Source organism: Microtus pennsylvanicus, chromosome 6 (assembly GCF_037038515.1).
Source record: "Microtus pennsylvanicus isolate mMicPen1 chromosome 6, mMicPen1.hap1, whole genome shotgun sequence".
In the NCBI taxonomy this organism is placed as follows: Eukaryota; Metazoa; Chordata; class Mammalia; order Rodentia; family Cricetidae; genus Microtus; species Microtus pennsylvanicus.
In genome coordinates, this window is record NC_134584.1 from 124,439,743 (window position 1) to 124,459,076 (window position 19,334).

A 19,334-nucleotide genomic window follows, 5' to 3' on the forward strand; every position below is an offset into this window, starting at 1 on the left:
TCACCAGAATGCACCTTGCTCAGCTTCCTGGCTGTGGATGCAATGTGCCCAGCTGCCGCAGGCTCCTGCCATGCGTTGCCTGCGCTGATGCTCTGTGCTTGTCCTACTTTAACTGTCCTCTCGACACAGTCCAGAGTCACCCGAGAAGGGAATCTCGATGGAGCGACTGCCTAACCCAGACGGGCCCGTGGCATGCCTGGCGAAGACTGCCGTGATCATTAGTTGATGTAGGAGGGCCCAGCCCACTGTGGGAGGCACCATTCCCTAGACAGACGGCCTGGGCTCTATAAGAAAACCAGCTAAGCATGAGCCTGTGAGCCCCTAGCAAGCAGCCACCTCCCGCCATGCTTTCAGCTTCAAGTGTCTGATTGAGCTCCTGCCCTGACTTCCCTCAGTGATGGACTGTGAGCTGAAACGTGAAATACGCCCTTTCTCCCCCTAGGTTGCTTCTGGTTAGGGGATTTATTACAGCAAGAAAAACTAGAGCACCGATCTTTCAGTCCTTCAGTTTCATCTTACCTACGGTCTGAGTTAAACCTAACGTTCCTCTTCCTTTCCCTTGTCTGAATGCCAGTCTCTTCAGAGCAAACCAAGATATGACTTAGGTTTTGGAACCAGCATTAAACATTGTGTTTGCTCAGTGCAAGGTCACCACTGCCTATAATCCCTGAGCTTGTCATGCCCTCCTAAAGCCCAAGACAACGAGTCATGCTTGGGTCTTGTAAAATGTCTGCCATGTGACTTGTGCCCTGTACGGCAAGGAAGAACACAGAAAAAGCTGCACTTCATCAATCTCCCCAGGGGAAGGTTTCAAGACTGGGCCAACAAGGAGAGACAGATGGAATGCTTGGAGTACGATGGCCAGGTCTAGAGCTAATCCGATTAAAGTGCATAGAATCTTCTCCGTAGCACACAAATGAAACCTGACAGTCAGTGTCAGCCGAGATACCTTCAGCCAGTTGTTAGCCTTGCTGTTTGGTTTAGCATCTTTTAGCAACACCCAGCATGTTGCAGAGGGAACTGAGAGAAGCAGAGAGGTCCAGGAAGTGGCTGCCCATCCTTGGTGCCCTCCCAGAATGCTTTGCTCACAGGTGTGAACCCCTGACGGTTAAATTCCCAGAAGGTAAGGCAGGCAACTGGCTCCAAGGAGAAGGAATAGGGTTATTCTCACTCATTGTCTTAGGAGGTCTGTAACCCATGGAGTCTGGAGATGGTGGCCACATTTCTCTTTCACCTAAGAGCAGCTTCCTTGAGGTGGATCGATACACAGCATCGCATGTGACTGAGGATATGGTTCAGTGGACAACACACTTGCCACACTTGACGCGCAAGGGTGAATTTCAGAGTTCAGGACCTAATCTCATTACACCTGCAACCCGGCTCTGAGGAGAAGGAGACAGATGACCTCCAAGGACAGCTGGCTAGCCAGACTAGTGAAAGTGGGGTTCAGCAAGATAACCTGTCTCAGTAAATAAAGCCGAACGCGACCTAGGAATACATGGGCACCTCTAATTTTCATGTGCATGAATACACACGTGCATGTGTAGCCACATGTAATATGAACGTGCATACATGGACACAGGTCAAACATGCAGGTTTACCTGGACCCACATATTTTCATTTGCAATACACATGCAAAATGCTGTAGGAGGCTGCTTGTTCATTTCCCGGCTGCCCAGACTCCTGAAATAATCACACAGAAACAGTATTAATTAAATCACTGCTTGGCTCATTAGCTCTAGCTTCTTATTGTCTAACTCATCTTAATTTAATCCATTTCTATTAATCTTTGTATTGCCACATGGCTGTGGCTTATGGGGTAAAGTTCTGGCATCTGTCTCCAGTGGGGCTCCATGGCTTTTCTCTCACTCTGCCTCCTTTCTCCCAGCATTCAGTTTAGTTTTCCCCACCTATCTACCCTATCCGGCCAAACCAGTTTCTTTATTAACCAATGGTATTAACAGCAAACAGAGGGGAATTCCACATCACCTCCCCTTTTCTGTTTAAATGGAAAGGAAGGTTTTAACTTTAACGTAGTAAAATTACATATAACAAAACAGTTATCAAGCAAGAATCACAGTTACAATATTTATATTTACTTTATCTTTTATCATAACTAAAGAAAACTATAATTATAACTATCTATTCTTCAACTCCATCAAAGATTCCAGAAGGATATAATATCACCTAAGTAAAGAGGAAGTGCATTGTAAGCAACTTCCAAAACTCTATAATTGACAGAGACTTCTCGCTGCCTGGACAGTCACCCAAAGTTCTTCTGTACTATTGGGACATCCATCTTCAGCCTACGGGACCATAGGACTTTTCCATGAAGCAGGAAGTTACAAAGACAGTTCCAATTGTATTGGCAGTTCGTCAGTAACTTGTTTCTGTGTCCTGCAGAATGTGTAGCAGAGACTTTCATGAAGCAGTAACCCCGAAAGACCATCTCACCTTTAAGCAAGTTCAACAGTCATTTCTCTGTGAGTCCTGCATGTACAGTTCATCAAGCAGTCTTGCCCAAATGGCTAACCAACTCCATAAGGAGCCTCTTTGATGCCCATCTTCCTCTTAAAGTATATCGGTGCTGCCAGGAGTAGATGTGTCTCATTGTCATGAAAGTCTAAGTTCTTAAAACATTTTAAATGCCATATTCTGAAGGTCTCTAAAAGATTTGAAGAATACCTATCTAACTGAATATATATCTCTATCTAAAAAACCTAACATAACTACACACTTGACTATTATAGTTGACTATCTATTAACCTATATTTCCCAATTATACATTACATTTTCAAATGAGCTGCACAAACAGAATACCTTAATCAAGAGCAGAAATATACATGTAAGAGAAATGACCTTAGATTTGTATCAATAAACCAAGATCCAAACAAGAACAAAGGATAGGCTGTCCCAGTGTTGCTGTTGTGGCTCTCTGTGAAGTGGACATGAAAACTACACTCTGCCCAGGATGACATGAGCCACGGGTGCAAATACTGCACTCCATCTTCCCTGGCCAGCCAAGGGGGAATAAGTCCCCAGATCCAGTTACAACTGGCTTTAACTCTGCGTCAGTCAAAGGCTGCCCTGGGTGGCTCCCACTCAGGATGGTGTCTGAGGTGGTAGGCTGCCAGCTGCACCTACTGTGTTTCATTGGCCTTTCAAGCTCTTGGTAGCCTTGGGCTACTCCCAGGCACAGCCTGGCCTGTTCCTCTGGTTTGTTTTTAACTCAGCATTTTGAGGCTTACTTTGCAGAAAGGCTAGCATTAGATAGCTCTCGACTGTCTCTGCGAGAACACTCCTCTTCTCCCAGTTCCCCGGCTCGGTGTCTACCCCACATGGCCTTGTTTGGGGACATGGACTCCTTTGAAGTGATGGGTTTTCTACCCCTATCTTTTTACTTCTTGGGCTTCAGTGTCTCCTAAACTGAGCTACCATGCTCTCTTTCAACCCAAGGATCACTTTCTTTATTAGAGACCAAGGCTGGAGAATTCAAGCTGGCTGAACCTGCCCCGCCTTCTCTATGGTCTAACCCCATCGCCTTAGATCCAGGGCTCTTCTGTCTGTCTGCCTTTCTTGCTCTGCTCTGTTCTCTGTTTTAAGCACAACTTTTTCTGGCCTGGTATACAGTGAACAGAATCTCGCTCTGGCCCTTCACCAGCTCGCCAGTTTTCCTGTTCCCCATCCCAGTGGTAGTTACTTTTCTCGTGGCCGTGACCAGGTTCACAAGGGGCAGCTAAGGAGGGAGGGTTTATCTTGGCTCGTAGCCATAGAGCACAGTCCGTCAGGATGGGGAGGACCAGGCAGTGGGAGCAGCTCTCAACTGTGGCTGCAGGAGTGGGAGGTCACATGGTCACATTCCTGCCAATCAGGAAGAGGGGGGGATGTCCATGCTCAGCTCGGTTTCTCCTCTTGGCTCTGGTTCATGAGTTGCTGCTGCCCACATTCAGGTTGAGCCGCCATCCCACAGTCAGTCCTACCCGGAAGCACTCTCGTGGGCATTCAAGGTGGGTCTCAACGGGTATGAATCCAGTCCAGTTGATTTGAGGATTAATCATCACCCTGAGTGAGGGTCCTGTGACCACAGATGTGAACTTAAGTCGATTCCAGTAATGATATGTGTAGTAACTCATGATTTCTGCCTCCAACCGTTTTGGCCATGCTACCTGGCAGGTGAGAAACACACTGGCTCAGCTCCTACCATACCCTGCTTAGCTCAGCTTGCTCTGGTCACTTCTCCAGAAGTTTCCTCCCCGTACCCCACATTATTAGTGTGGCTGTCAGATTATGACTGATGTTCTTGACCTAGAAAGACGATTTGCTAGGGATGGACAGTTCAGTAGGAGCCTCTGCTTGAAGCTCAGTGGACTTGAACATGTTTTCAAATTCTGAGGGTTCTATTCAGAGACCCTACTGCTGCCCCCTCCTTTGCCTCTGCACTTCAGCTTTTTTTCATGTTTAAATGGGACAGGCCAAACAGCGGTGCGCCACCAACTGTCAAGAGCTCTGGAGATAAACATTTTCACTGGTTCTCCTGCCTACGATGGACAGCTATGTTTTCCCCCTCCCTTCTGCTCTCATCCGCCCTCCCTTCCCCTTATCTCCTTCTCTACCTTACAGTGTAATCCTGGCCTGCTTCAAACTCGCAATCCTTCGGCCTCAGCCCGTGGAGCAGCTGCGATTACAGATGTGTGCTCCCACACCTGGCTTCAGGTTTTTCTAGTTTTTGGCAGTCTGCTAACTGTGAGAGGCGGGACTAGTCTATGCACTCAGCTACCATTCCACGTAGCGGCCCAGGCCTTGAGGACCATCTGAGAATCTGCAAATGTAATAACAGGCCACCCAGACTCCTTAGCAGCCCAGTGCCAGCCGTGGGAGTGAGGATTGACTCCAGGCTTCTTGTCTCAGAACAGAGACTGTTGCATGCAGGGCCGAGTTGATGAGGGCTCACTGTCCCTTCCAGGGTCCAGCCATCTGTGACTCTGGACAGTGTCTGAACTGCAACAGGCTGCTATGATCTTGATTAAATCCAGGGTAATCATGGCTTTCACCCCATTAGTTTTTGAGTCGGACCAAGTGACATATTAAGAATGTAGACCTTGTTTGTTGCTTAATAGGTGCATACATGGATTTCTATATATACAGAAATATATATATTTCATATATGTATCTATATATATACATATATACCCCTTCCCCCAGATTATTCATATATATAAATGACTGTGTTACTAAGGGCTGAGTGATGAAGGCAGTTACTGGCTTATTTCTGTGATAGTATTTGCTCCAGAAGCCTTTGGGTACATCTGTGGAACTTCTCATTCCCATAGCACTTGGCAGTTAGTTCCCAGTATGTCTCTCCTTGGACTGTCCCATCTACACATGAAGAAAAAAAAACATGAAGAAAAGCTGGGGCACATGGGAACCACCGATATTCTGCATGCCTGGTGACCAGCTGTGTGCAGCCTGCCCCTGTGGCCTCAGATCTCTGTGGTACACTGGAGACTGTTGGTCCACAGAAGACCCATCCCAGTGCTGAGCCCTGTGAGGAAGGCAGCTTCACTGCTCTGTGGCCAGGAACAGAGCATTGTGGAGGAGCAGAGCTCAGCAAACCCATGCAGGCACTGACAGAGCCTGACAAGACGAACCTGCTGGAACCAACCCTGAGAAGAGCCATGGGCCTAGGGAAACTGTAACATCCTCGAGTCCTTCTGTGTCCACCCAGTCCCTGTTCCCACCCACACATCCCATCCGCTGTCACCAGGGGCTCTCTTGGAGGCTGGAAAGGTTTAATCCTTTCTGGTTCTCTCCCAAGATAAGCTGGGTAATTGAAAATGTGCCCGCGAGTATAATCTCCAAATTGGTGGATTTGAAACAAAGCCGATTAGAGGATTCCAGTTGTAAGGATAGGAACAGAAATCTTTCTTTAGAAGATGCTGTTGATGACGAGGAGCTGAGAACCTTGGTGGGCTGCACACAGCCCGTGCAGACTCTGTGCAAAGAATATCATTGGGGCTGGGGAGATAGCGTAGTGGGCAGAGTGTCAGCACAGGGACTTGAGTTATTCCCTAAAACCCACATATGAAAAAGGCGTACATGGTAGTACGTGCCTGTAATCCCAGTGCTCGGGAGGCGAAGAGAGAGGATCCCTGGGGCCCGCTGGCCAGCAAGCCCAGCCTATTTGTCAAGTTCTGGGCCAACAGCAGGTGTTTAATATGAACTAGATGGTCAGCACCCGAGGAACAGCAGCCAAGGCTGTCTGACTTCCATATGCACATGTATGTGTATCTGAGCACACATGACCGTGGCACAGAGTGGGAGAGCTGAGTGGACCACAGGTGGCCTCCATTGTCTCCGTTCCCAGCAGAGGCCCCTGTCGTCCACAGCGTGGAGTCAGGACATGCACGTCTCTCTTTAGAACGCCTCCTCTGCCCCCACCAGGGCTCCAGCTGGGATCAGAGGTGCCTAGAGAGGCCTCAGGAAGGCAGACTGGAGGAGGATCTCAAATTAGAAAACCACCATTGTCTAAGGACAAAGGGCTCACAGAGCCCACTGGCCAGCATGGAGCTGGACACAGGAAGTTTAAAGAGGATGAATTTGTGGTTTGTGCCTCAGGAACCACAGGAAGGTGGCAAGAGTCAGCCCAACAAGTGGAGAACTGTCTGCACCGTGGAGACATGCATAAAATCATCTCCACACTGGGGAAGGCAGCGTGGACAAGTGGATCTCTGGGGAAGACGAACTCATGATCCCCACATCTTTCTAATTCTCTCCCAAGAAAGTCAGCAGGATTAGCTTTCCGCAGATGAGCAAATCAAGGCTGGGAGAAGAGGTACCTTTGTGAGGGGTCAGGGTTGGTATAAATCCAGTTTGACCTTAGAACTCTGGATGACATTGCTCTGTCTTCTGGAAGTTTAGGGTGCTCAGCGTTTCGTCCTCATGGAGAGACGATGTTTGGGACCATTCCCCACAAGCAACCCAGATGCCACAGAGCGAGGCAGTGTGTGCCCATTGGATACCGCTTCTCTTCCTGGCCCACTGACCTCTGCCCTAAGGCTCACTCCCTTCCTGGCAAGCTTAGCCTCGCACTGCTCAGGCACTCGTCCCTTTGATTCTCAACCTGCCAGGTCACCTGGCGTCATTCAGGTCTGCACCTGGATGTGATGTCGGCTTGCAAGCCACTGACACATTCTGAATCCCAGCCCTCGGGGAGCAGCCAGCAGCTCTGGCTCTCAGCCCACTCTGGCAGATGGCCCTGATCTGAGAGTTTATGTAATATCTGTCTGACGGCAGTGACTGCAAGAGACACTGGCATCTCATTTAAATAATTTAACCATCATAAACCATGCTGCTGTGGGTACCGAAGCTTGCGGGAGGAGCTGGGCGGAGATGTTTGTGCTTTCTACAGTGTGGAAACAGACGGTTGTATCCAAGGCCCTCTTCAGATGTTTAGACACTGAGGCATCCTCACACACCTACTCTGTGTAAAAATTTACTGCTTTCTTCAAGATCCCAGCACGTGGAAGCATCATAAAGACAAGGAAACCCAAGATTTCCTAGCAACTCATGTGCTTGGTTTGAATGTAAATGAGTTCTTGAGGAATCGACTCTTGAACACCTCAAGTGCCCCTGCTGCCGCTTTCCGTAGGTATTTATCCATTGAAACAAGCTCTTCATCGTCGAGGAGCAGGTTAACTGAAGTCCAGCCCCCTGCCTCAGTATCATCATTCCCAAAAGCTGATGGTGTTCAGATCAGACGGACCGGAGCTATTCTGCTTAGTGAGTATGTTCTCTCAACATGTGGAAGAACGTGGAAGCTAAGCATCGACGGGCAGTTATCCCAGCTACTTGGGAGGCTGAGGCAGGAGGATTATAAATTCAAGGCTTGTCTGGGCCACAGAGCAAGTTCAACTTGAACCATGTGTGAGAACTTGTGAAAGAGGCCTGTGCACGTAGGTCGGTGGTAGAGTGTTTGCCTGGCACACACGAGACCCTGAGTTCTGTGCTCAGCTGTGCAGAGTCGACACAGCGAGAAAAACACTAACAGCATGCAGATGTCAAAGCACACGTGGAGTTTCAGTATCAGCGAGACTAGAGAAGGTAAAAGCATTTGTTGTTACATTCATTTGTGTGCGTGCCTGTACATGCCATGGCAGGCCTATTAGAGTCAGGTCTCTCTAGGGGGGTCCCAGGGATTGAACTCGGGGTGTCAGACTTGGCAGCAAGCACCTTTGCTCACTGAGCCTTCTTGGTGGCTGAACACCAGAGAAGTTTTCCAGAAGAATCAAGAGGTTGTATGTTAACCACTCTGGTTGGCATCATGAACCTGGGAGAGCAGGGCCTAAAATGAGGCAGATTAAAGTCTCATGCAATAGTCAACTTTATTCAGAGTACCAGGCCAAACTCTGAGGGTTAAGACGTGTCCAGTCACACGGACAAACTGCACATGGCCTAAACATGCTTTTCCTTAGAGTCATGGGGATAACAACAGTGGAAGCGAATGCGCTCCTGTCTGCTACACCCGGGAGGAGCACACAAACAGTCTAAGAACAATTCCGTGCTTCGAAGAAGCTGAGGTCACCAGGTCTGTCTTGTTTGCTTGCATTTTTCTTACAAGCACTCAGAATTTCTCTTGCACAACTAACTCCATTTTTGGACTGTGTTCCCACAGTTGTAAAAGACAATTAATTGTATTATGTCTCATCTCAGATGGCAGTTACAGCTCCCACGCGAGGCAAGCTGCTACAACCCAGGACTGTACAGATGTCCCCTCGACCTGTCGTCATGCAGTTCTGATTCCTTCTACTGTCCTCACGTGCCTGCACCAGGGTCCAGAGCTGGCATGGGGAAAAATCATCAAGCCACCCCACCGCACACACACACATGCATGCATATACGCATGCACAACACACACATGCATGTACACACAATGCACATATACACACATGCACGTGTGCACACACTCTTTCATGGCAGGACTGTGCGAGATTGTCATCATGTCGACTTTTGGGTCAGGCATTAAGATCGGCATAAGCCTTTGATGTGGGCTTACATTCTGAGTATTATGAAGTACAAAGTAGGGGCTTGCTTGAAGGACGCTCCAGTCTCCAGGGAAGACTTTCCGTGTGCCACGCGGATAATTTGGAATCAATTTGTTAATAAACGCATATCCAAGTTGGCACGTGAAGTGGGGCATTTAGAGAGGCCTGGAAATGAGCTCCTGCCGAAAGTGTGGCATTGGAAAGGAAGCTAAGAACTTTGCAGATGACGCGTGCACAAACTCCTTTGTTATGTTGGATTCAGGAACGTGCTCCTCTTTGCTGCACAAACATATGGCCAGAAACCCAAGTTGCTGAGTTGTTTTGAGATAAGAGCAACAGAGAGGGCTCCTTCTGGTTCATCCATATTTCATTAGGGCAGCAGTTAAAAGATTCATTAGAGACACCCATCTGTAGCCCGCAGCATTCTTGAGGGGGTTCAGATGGAGGCTGGATTTCCTGAGTAGCACTTTACATGCACAGAAAAAGACAACCATTTATGAGAATTAATAGCTCAGCCGAGAGAGGCTGCCTGGTAAACACTGGAGTGCGCCCGTGTTGAGGCGAAACACAGCGCTCACTGCGAAAGGAGTAAACGTTTATTCTGAGCTCGACATGCGTGACCATGGCCAGGAAACATGGATTCGAGTTGCCATGCAGGATACGTTCTTGTAGAAGAGGCTACATGATTTTTATAGTCACAAAACTCTCCCACAAAAAAATATACATCAAGGTGTTGATCAGAAAAGGGGGTGGGGACTGCAGAGAAGCCCGGGAGGTTTCTGCTGGAGGTCTCAATGCTGTCTGATGATGCCTTAGCTTTTGTGTGGTGAAAGCCAATGATATTCTAGGTTAATGCATTAAAAAGGTTTGACCTGATAAGAGAGGATGTTAGATCAAGCATAGAGTGGTTAGTGAATAGTTATTAAGGGGACTAATGATAGCCCAGGATGATTTTGGCTATGGACCGGTAACATTCCAACTCTCCACAGTCACGAGGCTCTAGCCAGTCAGTCTTGCAGAATCTGCGAGATGGGCGTGGCTTTTTTAAGGGACTGTGAGCTGACACCCAGGGTGTACTTATAAGCTTGACTGCCACTTGCTTTAGCCAGCGCTCCAAGTCTGAAAAGGGCAGGAAGCCAGACCCAGAAAGGTAGATCCAAGTTGGGAAGCTCTTCCTTAGGGGAGGGCGGGGACCAAGGGTCTGTGAGATCCCATCATGGGGCACTCTAATAACTGTCCTGGAGGAGCAGAGATGTTCTAAAGAGACTCTCGTGCCCGCCTCCTTGGCTATCAGAGTATTGGGATAATGGTCCCCAAGGGACTGGATTTCCCTGGAGGAGCCTCATGTCAGGGAAAACGGGCTTCCAGATGGACTTCCAGCTCTAGAACAGGCTTTTGCTCTGGCTGATGAGTCAATAAAATTGTACGGACAGAAAGTAGAATGGTGTTCACTGGAGTCTGGGAGAGGGGCAGGGGGTGCCAGGCTTTGGTGGGGCCAATGTTTCAGTCTGGGTGAATGTTTGAGTGATGGCCGGACACCACTGTGAATGTCCCCAATGCCACTGAACTCAGCACTCACACATGGTAAGAACGGTCAACTTTGTGTGTATATGTTAGCATAATAAAAATTATTGAATATATCCTGGAGAACATAAGCCTCAGAGAGGAATAGGAAAGGCAAAATTCCAAGCTCATATTTTTCAAAATATCCTGTTGGGAGTTAGTGAGTAACAATGAACTAGATTTTACTCTTAGACATTTTGGTGGACATTTCTAGGAACAAAGAGAGGAGAGTGTGACAGTCTCATTTCTGTCTCCATTCTAGAAATTTCCGTTGGTTACTATATCAGTAAGGGTTCTCTAGAGAAACAGAACCTATAGAATGATTCTCTCTATATAAAACGGGCTGTATTAGAATGACCAGCCCAACCCTGGCTGGCTCCCAATGCAAAGCCTAAGAATTCCATAGTTGTTCAGTCCACAAGGCTGGGTGTCTTACAGATGGCCTTCAGCATATGTCGGAATCCAGAAGAAATAGGCTCTAATTGCGTGAAGGAATGAACTGGCAGTGTGAGGAGGGCAAGCAGGAGGTGATCGATTTAGAGGATTTAGAGGAGGTGATGGATTAGAGAAACCCTTCACGGCTGTGTCCATAAGTGTGGGTTTTGGTTAATTCAGGCACAGTCAAGTTGACAACCAAGAGCGGCCATCACACTTCCCCTCCCTGGTGCTCATATGAGGATGGGCATGCGTGCTCGTTTGCAGGTTTGGCGATGGCAGAAAAGCTGGCTATTTTATCTGTAGTGTTTCTGTGCTATAATATCATTTACCTTTATTATTTTTAAAATAATGTGGATATGTGTGGTGTGTGTGGGGTTGTGCACCGATGAGTCCCAGAGTCTAGAAGAGGTCAGCGGATCCTTTGGGACTGGAGTTATAGATAATCGTGAGCTACTGTGTGGGTGCTGGGGATTGAACCCGAGTCCTCTGGAAGGACATTCAGTGCTCTTAACCACCGAGCCATCTCTCCAGGCCTGCAGCATGCCTTCTTCACTGCTCAGTCATCTGTCCAGCAGCTTCGCGCTGTACTGGTAGCAAGGTGGGAAGAGCAGGCTTCTAGACTAGGCCTCAGTCTTCCTTGTCACTTTGAGGTTCTCACTGAACAACTCATCATGGCATTAATGTGCGGCCCCTTTTCCCAAAAGTCCAGTGCGTTTCATCCATGTCTGAAGGGACAGTCAGTGCACGTGTGTCCGTCCCACTTTCCACCAAGCTCAGCATCTCCCTCCGCTCTGGTGCCAGAGGTTTGTGTCGAGATAGCGTGGACACAGCCCTCCCTCATGCCAGGACAATGAGAACCTTGGACACAAGCTGAAGTTCCCTTTCTCAGGGCAACTGAGGAAGAAATATTAATCTAATTCTATCATTATTGGTTTTAGATTTTGTAGTCAGGTAAAGGCTTTTCTGTGTGGCCACAAACTCAGGATAGGTGGAGAAGAAGATAGTCAGCCGTGCTTGCCACCGGGAGCAGAGCTCCTTCAGGCCAGGAATTGTGACCAACTCTGTTTCTTGCCCCCAGTGCTCTCTTTTAAAGCATCTGATGTTGCTTCAGTCACACAGGCACAGCCTCCTGCTGCTCTCGGATTCATCTGGACTGAGCAGCAGCCGCTGTTTGAGGCTCTCTGGGTGAAGCGTTAGTTCTTGGATTGTAAGTGGCCTCCTTGAGAACCTGCCTCCTCCCCCGATTGCCCACCTCCCTCTCCCAACATTTTCCCAGCCAGGCTTTTCAGGGGCTTGTTGGGCCAGAGAGGCCCTTTGACATCTAGACTAGTCTCAAGCACTTGTCTGTCCCTTCCCTTCAATCTTAGAGCCATGGGGCTGGGTGGGGGAGGTGAGGTTCTGTGCTTTGCTCCTCAGAATCCTCTGTATCTTCTGGAGCAGGAGGCTGCTCCAGGCCTCTCTCCTGGCTCAGCTATTCCTAGGTCAGCTGGGCAGACCTTTTCCACAGCAGGGCCATCACATCTGTTTCCTGGCCACCCTACGGCGCCCTCACTTTGGGCCTTACCCTGGTGCTGCCTTGCTTTCCTTCCTGTCTGGCTGAGCCTCTTTCCAGAGCTGACTGTGCTCAGTGAGGAGGAAGTGTGACCTTCTCCAGCTGAGCCATATCGCAGCCCTTCCTCAGCTGCGGCCAGAACAAACCCATGAGGTCATGTTTCAGGAAGGATATATGAGTGAGAACTGATTTGTGGTCCCAGAGGACCTCAAAGACTCTGAGGGAAAAAAAAGTGAAACAAACAAAAGCAGAAACAAAAAGATAAAAAAAATAAAAGGAAGAAAAATAAAATTGTGTTTGTGTGTGTGGGGGGAGAGCGTGGGGGGTGGGGTTTGCACACTTTGGTTGTGGAAGGCTAGAAATCTTCCTAGCAACCTGATCTGGACCTGCAGAGGTTTCTTCTGCTCCTTCTAGCTCATTCTGGAAGTTCCTTCCAGGCCTGAATGTCAGTGTCTCTGTCCAATCTTCTACCGTCTAGCACCTGAGCATTAGAATAAACACCTATGGTCATCTCCACAGGAGATGGGACATATGAGCCTGTAGTTAGCTGCAGGAGTGAGGTCTATCTTGTGTCCCATTGTGTTTGACGTGTGTGTGTGTGTGTGTGTGTGTGTGTGTGTGTGTGTATGTGGCTGCTAACAGAGCTAGAATCTAGGGCCTCTTACGTGATAGGCAGATGTGTTATCATGAAGTCATGCCCCTAGCCAGATAGACACTTTTCTTTGTCTGTCCTTAACCTGTGGGCAGTAGGCCTGTGGTTCTCCAGGAGTGCACGGCCCTGGCTAGAGCAACTGGTGTTTATGGCCTCAGGACCCCAGGAGGGCAACACAGAAAAGACCACACAAGGCATTTGGAAAGTTATTCTCTATTTAGCGCGACCTTTGAACAACGTGAGAGTTACGTAGGTGATAGTATTTGGGTTACAAAATAATTGGAAGTCTTTTAACCCCGAAGATTATATAGTTTCACAGGTCTCATTGTTTAGGATGTGAAGCTGTCAGCATTTTCCATTGGTCACTGCAACCAGAGCTCAGTGTTCTCTGTAACTTGGATTCCTGGCTCTTTAGCAAATCTCTTGCCAGTTTTACAGGGGATGGGAGGAACAGCTGTTCTCCTGGGGCTCCCTCTGTTCCCTCTTGTATTCCATAGCCCTGGTGGGGCTCCCATCCTGGGAGGGTGACTGCCCAAATGACCAGCCCCCATCAGCCACCTCAGGGCTGTAATGGCCCAAACTTGCTGTCACATTGTGACAAGGAACAGAACTCTGTTCTGATTGCCTGTCGTTGATGTCGTTGAAGATGGTGGCCTTAGAAAACCTGCTGTGGGCATAGCGTGTGGCTGAGCAAGCCTGTTCTTCTAGTCCATGCTTTTGAAGTTGGTGCTAGCAAGCTTACTTGGCACCTAGTTACAACCTTAACCATTGAGCCGGCTCTCCAGACTCCCATCTTTAATTTTTGAGGCAGAGTCTGTGATTGGACCAGTAGCTCATCATTTTGGCTACACTGGCTGGTCAGCGAATTTCATGAATCTTCGTTTCTCTGCCTCCTCAGCACCAGGATTTCAAGTGTGTGCCATCACGCCTGACCACCAGGTTCTGGGGATTGAACTTGGGTTCTCTTGCTTGCACAGCATACTTTACCCACCGAGCCATCTCCCCAGGCCTGCAACTAACATTTTCATCATGCTAACGTGTTTCCGACCCTGTTTTAAACCGTTTACACCAATACTGACAGAAATCTTCCACAAGGGGCCCTTCTGTACCCCACCCTTTACTGAGGAGGAAACCTTCCACAAGGGGCCCTTCTGTACCCCCACCCTTTACTGAGGAGGAAACCTTCCACAAGGGGCCCTTCTGTACCCCCACCCTTTACTGAGGAGGAAACCTTCCACAAGGGGCCCTTCTGTACCCCCACCCTTTACTGAGGAGGAAACCTTCCACAAGGGGCCCTTCTGTACCCCCACCCTTTACTGAGGAGGAAACCTTCCACAAGGGGCCCTTCTGTACCCCCACCCTTTACTGAGGAGGAAACCTTCCACAAGGGGCCCTTCTGTACCCCCACCCTTTACTGAGGAGGAAACCTTCCACAAGGGGCCCTTCTGTACCCCCACCCTTTACTGAGGAGGAAACCTTCCACAAGGGGCCCTTCTGTACTCCCACCCTTTACTGAGGAGGAAACTGAGCACAGGGGACTTGAAGAGTTTGTGGAAGGTCGCGCAGTCAGCAGGTGGTGTGGTCAGATTGGACCAGACAGTGGGGTCTGGTCTCACATTTGCTGTTGTTTCTGTTTCTTCAGGGGAGCCAGGGGAGGCCCCTGCCCCAGTGGTTTCCTGTGTGAGGTAAGATTGGGCAGCCTTGTACCGCAGCCAGCCACCAAGGCCTCAGGAATGCATGGGGAAAGTGGGGGCATGGGTAGTTGGACGGTGAAAACCCCAGCATCGTCCCTTAGTGACGGGAAGGAACGATGGAGTCCTGTGATGATGTCTTGGAGTCGGATGGTTGGCTTTCCAAGCCCTCTCTGGAATGCGCATGCTGTTGTATCATGGGCTGTACCCCCAGGACCTGCACTGGCATACTGTTAGACATACAGCAGGCCTGCTCTCTGCCAACCAAGGGCGGGGATCCTGGACCGAGCTGGGCACCAGCAGAGGAGCACCAACTTCCTTTAATTTTTTTTTTTAAGGCAGGGTGTCGTGCTGGTGAGGACGACCTTGATTTCCCGATCTTTCTGCCTTCACGTCCCAAACACTGGTATTAGGGGTGTGTCCCACTATGCCTGGATTGGGACCATAAGAGTTTTCATGCTGTGTCTTTGACAGGTGTACTCACAGATGACATGTGTGTCTAGCATGTCCTCCACATGCAGTTCCTGCGGAGTCAATAACATGTAGTTTTCTCTTCTCAGACAGTGGGCATGGCTCGCCGCCTGAAGCAGCCCCTCCGAGGCGACGGCTGACTCGGAGACCAGGCTACATGAGAAGCACAGCCGGCCCTGGGATCGGGTTCCCCTCTCCAGCAGTGGGCATGCCATGCCAGATCTCATCAGGGCCGACAGGCCAGGAGTCCCACTACTCACAGCCCAAGGCTGGACAGTGTGGCCCCAGCCCCAGCGGGTGCTGTCAGGTGGTGGGCAGCCCTTTGCTCAAGAGCTCGCTTGTCCCCGCTGTGGCCTCTGTGGGTCACCTGCACCCAGCCCAGAACTCTATGAAAGAAACATCAGTGTACTTTGGGGTTCATTCCAGAAATGGCAACAAGCTACCTGAGAAGCTGACCAGGCCATGTAGGCCTGGGGGCAGTGGATGTTGTCAAGACATTTTATCTTCGGACAGCTCTAAGTCCCTGGCCTCCAGCCTTGGTGTAGCCTGGAACAAGGGATCAAAGGGCCTGGAGACTGTGAAACCTTTGGCAGCACCAGAGCTGAATGGCCCGGCTGTTATCCCAGTTCTTCCTGGCTCCCAAGACACCTTTACGTCCTGCTTCAGCTTCATCCGACTCTCCCTTGGTGTTGCTGGGGAACGTGGAGAAGCAGAAGGTTGCCTACCATCCAGAGACACTGAATCCCTTCATCAGAGTCCTCAAGAGATGGCAGCTGAAGCGTCCAGCTCAGACAGATCCTGTGAGGACCCTCGACGTCTCTGGACCTTCAATCTTCAAGCTACCCCAGGCTCTGTGGACTTGGATCAGGTCGCAGGGAGCGACAGCAAGCCAGAATGTGGCATAGTCTCTTCCTTGGACACTGGCTTCTCTTCCCAGGTTTCATCCTCAGCTGGTGGGTGGGGCGGCCAGGGCAATGACTGGGCAGGTACCCGAGGATGGGATGCTTTGCTCAGCGAATGGGAGCCCAGGCTACAGGACCATCTACTGATCAACCGCAGGCAGCTGGAGGTGTGTGTCCTTCAGGAGACTGGTACTCCGACTCAGGACTGGGTGGAGGCAGGGGGTGGGGCGGCTGACGGAGTGCTGTTCCTGGAAGCGGCAGTGGCTCCTGGGATGGCTGGCTGAAAGGATGTGGTGGTCCTTCTGTCTCCTCTGCCTCTGAGCATGGATGCTCTGCCCTCTGTTCTCTGTCTGTGTGGCTTAGGTGCTGGCATGGACTCGCTGATTGGGCCCACGCTTCTCTGCAACCTCTGACCTGCAGTGCGGTTTGTTTGGTTTAGCTCTGCTGTGAAATAGGAAAGTGGGGGCTGGCAAGATGTCTTAGTGGGTAAAGGTACTTGCTGCCAAGCCTGGCAACCAGAGTTTGACCCCCAGGACCCGCAGGGTGGAAGGGGAGAGCGGACTCCTTCAGGTTGTTATCTCCCCGACCACATAGTAAATAGAGGTGATAAAGTACGGCTCTGGGAGGGTAAGGGAGGCCGTCAGCTCAAGTTTGCAAAGCGTGGAATGGACCCCATCCTCCCCTGCTTTGCTTCACTTGCCTGAAAGGCTGTGTGAGTCCCTCCTACAAAGAAACTGTTTTATTTTGGTGTGAACATGTGCTTGTGTGTGTGCATATGTGTGCCTACATGCACGCATACAATGTGTGTGTGTGTGTAGGTTGGGGAGGACAACCTTGGGTGTCGTCTTAACGTCCCGTCACTGTGCTGCAGTGCACTGTTTAGGTCAGCGAGTCTCGGGGATTCTCCTGTCTCCTCCTCCCCAGAGCTGGAGTCCCAGGCATGCGTCACTATGCTTGTGTGGGTTCTGAGCATTGAGCTCAGGTCTTACACTTTCAAGGCAAGAGCTTTACTGACCGAGCCATCTCTGCAGTGCCCAGCTTCAGTGTTTAGGGCATGTACCAGCGCAGCCCCTTAGGAAGTTGTTCTGGGAGGGAAGGCGTGGCTACTGGTGGTTCTTCTTCTCATTCTATGCTTCCTGTGCTGGGGATAGAACTAGGGCCTTGTGCATGCTAGGTGCCTACCACTGAGTTACAAGTCCAGCCCAAGGCGGCATCTTCCAGTAGGGCTGCAGACCTTCCTGGGCTGGCCTGGAGACCGCTGTGGTCCATGCCTGGCTCCCCTCGGCTGCTTTTTGAGTTCCCATGTTTACCTTCATGGCTATGCTCTGAGGGTTAGAACAGAGGCCATTTGGCCTTCAGTCTGTGTTCCTTCTATCCACATAGCTCTTCCTGACGATAATGGCATAGCTTTGTGGCATTTGTAGCATTCTAAGTATTTCTGGGGAATCATGTTTAAATTATGATTTTTGTTCAAGTAACTTTTGTTTTTTAAAAAAGAAACACACATTTGGCATTGGAAAACTTTATATTTATGTGGTTTTTAAAAAATAGTTTGAATAGAAGTTTACTTTTAGAATAGTTTTCCTTCCAAAAATGGTACTGCTTTTCAGGATTTTAATTTCCTTATTAGATTTTCTATTTATGTGCATGTGGGCATCATGGTACTTTCATAGAGGTTAGAGAAGAACTTGTGGAAGGCGGGTCTCCATTTCCATTGTGTAGGTCTTGGGGATCAACTTCCTCAGGCTGAAGCCAGGGCCTTCTTCCTCAAGCCATCAGGACAGCCCAGTTTTGAATAGCTCTTATGCGCTCCTAGATTTCACAAGATGAACTTACTGGAATTTATTCGTAATTTATCTCTTCTGTGTAATTTCTTATGTGTAATTTATGTCTCATGTTTCCCCTTCAAACCAACACAGGTCACTTCCTTAAGTTTAAAGCTTCAGACACTTCAAGAAAAGGCGATTGAGGCTGGTGATTACGATAAGGGTGAGTTCGCATCTGTTTGTAGACATTTCATCTTTCTCCCTGACACCTGTCTTCCTTCCTCCCCTTCTGAGATTCTGCCTCCTTCGCTCTGGGAGCTGTGTGGTTGACTCTTTAGGAAGTTTCTGCTCTGGGACAGCTGGCTAGCCTCCCACCCTGTTGGTTTAGGGATTTCAACCACTCCTTGGTAGGCTGAACTTTCCGATTGGCCAGGAACAGGTGAGGATCTGCTCTGTAGGAAGCAAACTAACTCATCACCTGCCTGCCAGTGACGCACAGATCCATGAACTATACCAACTGGGCACCCATGGGGACAGCGGGGGTGTGGGGGGAAAAGGTGCCGGATGTTGGTGATGGCATCGTTATGGGGCCTTCTGGCTTCATACTCTCTAGGATGAGCTAGAGATGCATTTAGGAGATGGCAGACAGTGCCAATGAAACCCCTCATGGTCAAAAATATCCAAGAGAAGAAGAACAAGTTATAATATGAGGCCAAGAGAGAGTGGGGCCGGTCAGAGAGAGGCCAATGAGGAGCCAAACAGGAGTTGAGCCAGAAAGAGGGGTTATGACTGGGCACAGATGGATGGAGAAGGGGAGGTTTCAGGGGTGGGTGATTTGAAATGAGCCTAAACAACTCTGCTGTGTGTGGCGGGTGGAAAGAGAGAGGGCTTAGACTAACTTAACGATCCTCCAGACAACCATGGGGTTGACAGATACTCCAGTTGGTGGCCTGCTTTAGGGTTCAGGACTGGCTGAGAAGTGTAAAACAGAGCTGAGGATTCTCCGGAAGTGTTAGCTCAATGCGTAGGCTGCGGCCACTTGGCCTGTTTCTGTTACTTCATCGACTGTGCCTTGAGCCATTGGAATCGGGACCATGTTGGAATCTGTGAGGGACAGTTCCTCCCAGGAACAGAGGTGCACAGTGTCCTGACTGTGTGTGCCTCTGAGCTGCTCCTCAGGGGGTGAGAGAACTTGAGGATGAAGGCGGGGTTTTTCAGGTTCTCCTCTGCCTCCATCCACAGGCCGTCAGATTTCACA

The 19,334-nt window shown here is 49.5% G+C and overlaps 1 protein-coding gene across 6 annotated transcripts in view; it reads left to right on the forward strand.

Annotated features, from left to right (window-relative positions):
• Positions 1 to 19,334, forward strand: part of Disc1 (DISC1 scaffold protein) — a 170,784-nt gene that overhangs the window by 9,186 nt on the left and 142,264 nt on the right. For all 6 annotated transcript variants that reach the window (XM_075977689.1, XM_075977684.1, XM_075977685.1 and 3 more), the window contains exons 2-3: positions 15,498 to 16,477; positions 18,230 to 18,299. In XM_075977689.1, the coding sequence (XP_075833804.1) occupies positions 15,498 to 16,477; positions 18,230 to 18,299 (1,050 nt within the window). The remainder of the gene's footprint in view (positions 1 to 15,497; positions 16,478 to 18,229; positions 18,300 to 19,334) is intronic.